Source organism: Condylura cristata, unplaced genomic scaffold (assembly GCF_000260355.1).
Source record: "Condylura cristata isolate star-nosed mole 26May11 unplaced genomic scaffold, ConCri1.0 scaffold00018, whole genome shotgun sequence".
Lineage (NCBI taxonomy): Eukaryota > Metazoa > Chordata > Mammalia > Eulipotyphla > Talpidae > Condylura > Condylura cristata.
This window is the reverse complement of record NW_004567119.1, coordinates 8,004,645-8,013,138: the sequence shown is the minus strand read 5'-3', so window position 1 is coordinate 8,013,138 and position 8,494 is coordinate 8,004,645. Positions and strand designations below refer to the sequence as shown.

At 39.9% G+C, this 8,494-nt stretch overlaps 1 protein-coding gene across 4 annotated transcripts in view; it reads left to right on the top strand.

The window, feature by feature from the left end:
- The window catches only part of TTC29 (tetratricopeptide repeat domain 29), a 357,304-nt gene extending 349,028 nt beyond the window's left edge, over window positions 1-8,276 (top strand). For 3 of the 4 annotated variants that reach the window (XM_012726794.1, XM_012726795.1, XM_012726793.1), the window contains 2 exons: window positions 6,466-6,535; window positions 8,037-8,170. In XM_012726794.1, the coding sequence (XP_012582248.1) occupies window positions 6,466-6,535; window positions 8,037-8,067 (101 nt within the window). In that variant the 3' untranslated portion in view covers window positions 8,068-8,170. Of the gene's footprint in view, window positions 1-6,465; window positions 6,536-8,036; window positions 8,171-8,213 lie in introns of those variants that run through there. The other variant, XM_012726796.1, reaches the window with a different exon arrangement.
- The last annotated feature ends 218 nt before the right edge of the window (window positions 8,277-8,494 follow it).

Here is an 8,494-nt window from a genome sequence, read left to right as displayed (position 1 = left end):
ATGAATAAATAAATCTTTAAAAAAAATCTTCTGCCCTGTTTTTGAAAGATTTTTCTAAGATACAGAATGTAGGCTTGATGGAATCTGTTGTTACAGCTCGAAGTTTCTCGAGCGTGAGGCTAGTTGAGTTTCTTAGATCTGTAGGTTTATGGCCCTTTGTTTGAGAAAAATTTTCAACCCTAATTTTCTCAGTTGTTTTTTTCATTCTTCACCCATCTTCCAGAACTCAAATTACATGCTCTGTCTAGAATAGAGTGACAATAACTGAACATGTTTGTTCTAAAAACTCAGTTCTAGGTCAGTTCTTTTCTCCTTGTGATGCTTTTTTTTTTTTTTTTTGCCTGTTTTATGATGTCTTATTAGCTGCCAGACCTGAATTTTTACCTTTTTAAATTTCACTTGTTTGTTTTTAACTGAGCTAACATTAGGACACCCCCGTCAGGTATTGCTGCTGTGGTACACCCACCACCAAGTCACCCATCTTCCTCCGCCACCGCCCCTAATGCTTCCTTCCCTCTTTGTTCTCACTCCTTCACCCTGGTCGCTCCAGTTCTGCAGTCAGCTTTCAAGGGTTAGATTGTAGCACTGTCTTTGTCTGACGACTAGTTTAGTTTTTCCGTATTCCACGTATTCGTGACGCCACCTGGTATTTATCTTTCTGCTTCTGACTTATTTCAATAAGCATGATCCCTTCTAGCTCCATCCATGTTGCTGCAAATGGCATGCGTTGGTCTTTTTGATGGCTGAGTACTAGTCCATTGTGTACATAGACCACATCTTCTTTATCCACTCATCTGCTCGGAGGTACTTCAGTTGTTTCAATAATTTGATTATGGTAAATAGTGAACATGGGAGTACAAGCTTCCCTTTGATGAATTAGTGTCTTGAATTTTTCAGGAAAAGGCCTAGAGTGGAGTAACTGGCTCAGTGAAATTACTGAATTATATCTTTTTTATTTTTTTGATGCTGAACACTTTTATATTCCCATAAATATTCTGAGATGTGGCAAAGTTACCTGAAAATGTTGGATCCCCTTGCTTCTAAGATCTGTTAGGTGGTGTCAGAAAAAGGCTGAGTTTAAGATGCTAATTCCTCACCTCTGTGTACTCACATGCCTGGTGAATTATGAGATTTTCCAGTCTGGCTGGGGGGAAACAGTTACTATGCCCAGCCTTGTGTGATGACCCTGTACACATCCTTTGAAGTTGTACTTTTCCAGTCTCTGGAACTTTCTTCACATAGACTCTGAAACATATTGCTGCACACTTGAGGGTGACCTTTCCAGAACTCAAGGATCCATGCTGCTGGCCCTTCTGTCCTCTCTAGCACACCCGTTGCTAACTCTCATTGCCTCACTCTCTCCACTCCAGCTCCTCAATTAGGGGAGACTGCTGTGCTCTCCCTGAGTCCCCCCTTCTCCAGGTTCCCAGGGCCAAAAACCCAGGCAAGGCTGTGGACTGGGGCAATTTTAAGGTTCGATTTGTTTCCTGAAAGGTCGCTGGATGTTGTTGTGTAATGTCCATTGTCTGCTAATCACCGTTCCATATATTTTGTTCAGTGTGGCTTTCTGTTTGTTAATTAGGGGGATGGAAATTTGTTTCAGAAAAGAATGCAGTCCGATTTCTATTACTCCATTTTAGCTAGAAAAAAGTGAAATATATAAAGGAGCATCAGTAGGAAAAATAAAAAGAAATGTGTAAAGACATTGACACTATATTGATCTGAAGAGAGTATTTAGTGTTTGAACAGATTGATAGAGCTGAATCAAATTCTCTGATTGAAAGCTCAGATAGCAGAAGAAAAAATTTGGTTTTATTCTGTGCTGATGTGGTAACCATCTGTCTTTCATTCAGGTCTAGTTCCATTCTACCTAGTTAAGATAATGGAAGGAAGAGCCTATCATTTTGAGTTCAGTTAGACTTCTGGTCCTCATATAAATTTTTATAGGGCTGCAAATATATTTAAAAAAAAAAAGCCTTTGGAAAGAGAATTGCCATATACTGAAATCTGAGGTAGAGACAGAAACACAATTTTGACACTTAAAAGAATCAACACAAACTTGAAAATGTGCTTCCATACATCTGAGGTGGTGTGAACCTATCCACCCAAGTCATGTTGAATGGTGTTAGCCAGCGTTACCTCAATAAGTAAATAAATATAGTGGAAAAATAAATAAGTTGCAAATTAATAGAGAAAAAGTGCATATCTTAACTGTTATACTCATCACGTACCAAATAACCACAGCGTGATTTGCAATCAAAAGAGAAAGCAGATTTTCCTTTTGTTTAAGTTAGCAAAGTGTCACCAAGATTGTGCACATATTATTTTAAGTACAGTGAGATTAACTCTGTAACCTCGGGCTTTAGGTCATAGAATGCTTATGGAACTGTATCCAGTATCACCAAAAAGAAAAAGTAGGAGAAAGAGAAAGAGGAACGAGAAGGAAAGGAGAAGTCATCTCCTGGCATCAGTATGTTGATGCTTAAACTCTGCTCAGGATGAATGGGGGACATTTGCTCTGTGGTTATTACATGCCAGTTCTCTCTCTCTCTCTCTCTCTCTCTCTCTCACACACACACACACACACACACACACACACCATTTGCTCTGTGGTTATTACATGCCAGTTCTCTCTCTCTCTCTCTCTCTCTCTCTCTCACACACACACACACACACACACACACACACACCATCTCTGCTTCTCCTGCTCTCTCTGCTTTGTGTCCAGGAGACCTACTTCAGATTGCCTCTCAGGTTCACTGACATCCTTCTGGTTTCCTGGCGTGGGTTTATCTAACGGGAATCGCCATCAGGAGAGGGGGGTTAGAGAGGTGGAGAGGTCAGGGAGTTATTCTCCTGCCTCTCTCTCCAGCTCGGCGCTGACAGCTGTGACACTGTCCTTCTGGACTCTACTGGGTAACCCCTTTTCAAAGCATTCAGCTCTCCGTGAGAGCACAGCAGCGCCATCCTCTCTCCCCTTCCCTTCAGCCCCAGGGAAGATCCTGGCTCCAAGACCCTCTATTGTGAGTCCCTGGGCACCCAGCACCCCTTGTCAGTTACCTAGCTCTGCCCTTGTCTCTCAATAGTCCCTCCATTAAAATCTTTTCAAAATCCCAGTTGGAAGTGCCATCTGTTTCCTCCTGACTGATACGAGCACCTTCTGTATTGTGAATATCAAGTGGGGTGGCTTAAGGCAAGAGTGTAGCGAAATATCAGCTTAAGGCAAGAGTGTAGCGAAATATCAGGAAACTTCGCTTGCTTGAAAGTTCAGTTGATGAGAGAACAGTGCTAATGAGGCCAACATGTGTGTCCGGCTGTGATCCCAGAGTGCAGGCTGCCGCCCTGACCAGCCACTTCACACAGCATCAGTTCCAGAAGGGCCTGCCCAGCCCCACGTCCGGGACCACGGTTCACACACCAGCGTCCTGCTGAGACGGCGTCAGAATCATCTCCGTTCCCAAAGGACAGCTTCTGTAGTGGAGGCTAATGAAAATTTGATAGAGATTATTTAAAATAGGAAAGCTATCCCTTCTCATATTTTTTTCAAAGCTATGCTTTCACTTCAGACTTCACGTAGCTAATTCATAAACATTTGGATTAAAAGTCAAGGTTATCAAAATATACCTTATGGTGGCCATGGGGTCCAGGTTTTATAGGAATATATATCTAATTCATTTCCTTTAAAATTGTCTGAACTGCCATGATTAAACAAGTGAAACAGCATAATCATCATCCAGTGAGTAAATAGTTTTTATTTTCTGTTTGTTTGAAGTGATTTTCTGGTTACCATGTGTGAATGACAGTTTTAATTGCTGTCCATGTTTCCTCAACATGAAACACTTTTTACTTCTATTCTACTGCCTTCTAGGCCACTGTAGACATAGTATTAAAGTTGCTATACTGGATTTACTTCCAAGGTGTTAATTTTTATATAATTTGAATACATGTGAGGGAGAGAGAATTCTGTTCCTTTGCCAGAAATCCATTTCTGGGACTCACTCTCAATGAGAATGAAGTACTATTTCTACTGAATTTGAATCGTCCTTTGAGTAAAATGTGCTAAAATACTAAAGCAAAATACAGTGCCGTCACTGGTGGACATAATGCTGATCCCCTCCATAAGATCTGATCATTTTTTATACATTGTGTTTATTCTTAATCACTTTCCTAAAACATAATCTGAGTTTTATTTTTGAACAAAACCTCTTGAGTCATTGTGATAAGGTCAACAGAAAGCGCAGTCTTTCAACATTAGGTGATCAACTTTTTGACAGTAGCAAGACCAGCATAGCTAATGGAATAATAGCCTGCAGGGTCCAGCTAAATATGATAGACGAATGTAATCAACCTCAGTGATGACTATTCAGAAGTAATCCCTTTAGCTCTGAACTGCAACATATATTTCAACAAGGCAAAACCCACATGAAGAAATTCTCTGCAGACCACACTGATACAATACAGCCTTCATATCCTGCCCTCTGTGTTTGCTGCTTCTAGTGAGTTTTAAATTTAAGGTAATGACTACTGTATATTCATGTGAGCCTACAACAATACTTTTGATTTGTTGTGGAAAGGTTGAATCCATTACCAGGGGTCTAGTCTATAAACTCTGACACAACCTTTAAGTATGAGTTATTATTCACCCTTTTCTAGAATAAGACCACTAAAAGTGTTTTGTATAGCAAAATTATAAAAATTCATTTACCTTTGCAGGTAGTGTCCCCTCTATTGCAAGTCACATTTCCCCATGGATAACATTTCTTAAACCTCATTTATATATAATAATGTCTTAAATATATTTGTTTTCAAATAAAGGGATGGGATGGTTGGTTGACTGCAGCTTTGCATTTGCTAACTTCTTCTGTTGCTACTTGGTGCAATAAGGGCCAAGCGATGTTATAAATGAGACCTTTTGTTACACACCTGAGGGAATCTACCATTGGAAAGTCTTTATCATTAGCATCAGAGAAATGCCCGTTTCTATTGAAATGGCACACAACAGAAGCAGGTTTCCCACTCCCAGTTTTGTCTGGATTCCGGTCTCCTGTGGGAGTGGTGTTATTCCTAACCTTTCAACTTTCTCTAGGTCCTACAGGTCAAACATCTCAAGTCAAATTCTTAGCCCCATAGCACAAAACCTAGGTCAGGAATCAAAATGAGTGTTTTTTCAACAATGGAACCAGAATCAAAAATGTGTTGAACAAGACTCAGCTTGTTCAACAGGAGAAGTACCAGCTCATCTGAATAACGAGTTCAAATATTGCCTTGTGCCCATCAATCACTGCTAAGGTTTCTTAGCGCAGGGGTGTGTGTGGCTGTGTTTTATTTCAATTAGCCACTTTAGCCCACATTGAGTAAAAGAATAGTTGCAAATACCCCTATTCTCATGGAAGCTATTTGATAGCAAAACAATCACCTTTGCTCAACAATTGTCTGAAACCAATCAGGCATTTCAGACTTGGAATATACAGGAAAGATTTCTTCATCTTGAGAGATAATTTTACATTCTGACAAACAAAAGGGAATGCAAGTTCAAGACATCATTAGCAAGTGCAAAACAGCCAGTAAGATATTAGCACAATTCTGTAGATTATAAAAACAATTAACTGAGAAGTTCCTGATAAAGTTCTTTACCTAAAAGAATAGGAGAACGTATTACTGCAGGTAAATACTACGCTCCTATTCCATATCCCCAAAATACGGTAACTGAAGAATATAGACAATTGCTTCCCCCTTCATCCCAAAATGAGCTGTCTACACATAGGAGTTAGCCCTATAGGCATTCAGGGGCATGACCTCCCATCTCACTGCCCCATTACCCCCTGGGCACAGTTTCTCAATCAGGCACTATTGAAATATTGAGCCGGGTAAATTTGGGGGGGGGGCACAGTTACCCCCTGGGCACAGTTTCTTAGTCAGGTACTATTGAAATATTGAGCCAGGTAAATTTTTTTTTGGGGGGGGGAGAGAACAGGACACACTACAGGCCCTGTAGGACAGTTTGCACAGCCCCGCCTTCCACCCACCAGATGCCAGGGCACACCTCCCCCCACCTCCGTCAGTGGTGACTGTCACAGACAGTCCCCAACATTTCCAAACACCCCCAACTGGGAACCACAAAGCAAGTATCAAAAGAGCAACAAAGGGAGCTTCCTCATCATTTCTGTAATTACTTCTCCTACATGCTACTGATTGCAGTCCCGTGAAGAGCTCAATCTCAAGAGAAGGGGATTAGATTCTGCCTTGGCAGAAAGGAGGCAAAGTCATGCAAGAGAGGGACGCATAGAGTGGGGAATTTCCTAGTGACCATCTTTAACTGATACAGTCTGCCCTGGCGCTACATACATTTTTATCTCACAAGTAATAAAGGTGCATATCCCTCAGAGGGATTCCCAGGTACGAGCTCAAAATAACTGTACATTGTATTGGTGATAAATCATTAAATGTATACATCTTTTTCTTTAGGAGATTTTAGAAGATCCACACTTGGACACTTACCTCCAGACCCAGAACATGTGGAAGAAGAGCTCAGAGGGTATGATAAATCAAGTGAAGTTACAATTTAGTGCCCACGTTGTGCAAGCTTCTATGTATAATCTAATTCTCCAGACATAAATAAGAGTCATTGTCAGAGACCAGCTCCAACTATTGAGGTGTCTGGAGGCAGGACAGGCAGGACCCTAAGGTGGGAAGGCATCGGTGAGTGGAGATTCCTAAAAAAGGGGAAAAGGGAGAAAAAAGGGGAAAGGGGAGCGAGGAAGACACGGGAGTCAGAGTTGGGTGCAAGTCTTCCTGCTCTGCCTTCAGCAGAGGTTTATTCTATACATTACGAGGAAGCAGTGAGATGACATCAGCACACAAACTGGGCTGAGATATTACAATCATCTTTGTTTTTCCTAAGAACAGTTTGGGGTTGTTTTGACCCTTGCTTGAGATGACAACATTCTAAAATCAATCAAGGTAAAAAAACAGGTACATAAGTGCACAAAATCTATGACTAATATTACTATAGTGGAGATCAACTAAGATAGAAGTCCCTTAAACCTTACAACTATTTAATGGGTTTGTTTTTCTGCCTTAATCATCCTGGGAGACAGAAGAGGAAATTCCTTTAAATCAAATCTCTGAGTAGGAGACATAGGTGGATTTCTTTATCTAAAGACTACATAGTAGAATCCTGAAAAACTAGCCAGAAGACTTTTGTGGATTAGGAGACATAGGTGGATTTCTTTATCTAAAGACTACATAGTAGAATCCTGAAAAACTAGCCAGAAGACTTTTGTGGATTCCTTTAAGGTATAGTAGGTGGAAAACTTGACTAGTTTAAAAAAACAGGCAAACTGGATGAATTTCCACATCTAAAGGCCAAACAATAGGAAGTTTGAGTAATTCTTTAAAAAGCTGAATAGAAGGCTAGGTGAGATAATAGAATGATAAGACTTGGGTTATCCTCTATCCGGCAGTGAGAGAGACTTTGCAGAAACAGCCCTTTTGCTTTTATTTATCAGTCAGTAGTCAAGTCACTTGACTTCAGGGGAATTTTTTCACCCTGGTGCACTGCTTGCTTGTCAAGGCAGGCAGGCCTTGTACGGCTGAGGCAATCCAATTGTAAGCTGAAAGTTGCTCAGAATATTTTGATATTACGGTTATACAAAAAAGGGAGGTCATAACATAAGTTAGCGTGGAAAGTCTGATTTTTCAGAGCAATTCCCCTCCATCCGGACCGTGTCTGACGACAGAGGTTGCATAGCTCGTGTCATCTCCCCCTTTTTTTGTTTTTTAATTGAAGCTGAAATGTCTTTAATTCGATGTAGGTCTTTTTGCATAGCTCGTGTCAAGACATCTTATGTAACACTTGAAATACTGTTTGGAAAAAAAAAATATCACAGACTTCTATTTAAACATTGCATAAGGTTAAGTCTTTTTGATCTTTCAGGCTATGCCTTAAGATTACAGAACAGAAAATGGTATCTTTTAAAGCAATTGTCTTTTACTTCCTACTTCAGTACAGAACTTAATATTATAATTTGTTTCAGGTTTCCAGATGATAGAAAAAATAAGACTTAAGTCAGCTTTTGACTCAGCAACAAAACAAGAAGAAATTTATCATGTCACCTTAGTCACCGATACATGTAACAGGAATATATCACATGTAATATGAAGTTCTAATAAAAATGACCTTGACTGTATTTTCATTGACTTTTGCATTGCAGTGTATGACTACAGATTTAATCTAAAACATCTAAATCATGAAAACCAAACCTATCTGAAATGCTTGAAATATCAATAACTACCATGAAATAAATTTTCCTTTCACTTGCTGTTCCACAAGAAATATCACAGAATGAAAGTTTGGTTGTCCCTAGTTAGAAAATAAAGGTAAGTGTAATAAATCTACGCTGAATATATCTACAGGAATATATGCTTAAACCCAAGAGAATCTCTTCTACATATATAGGACGTAAGACAACAGCATAATTTAAGAAGTAGGTAA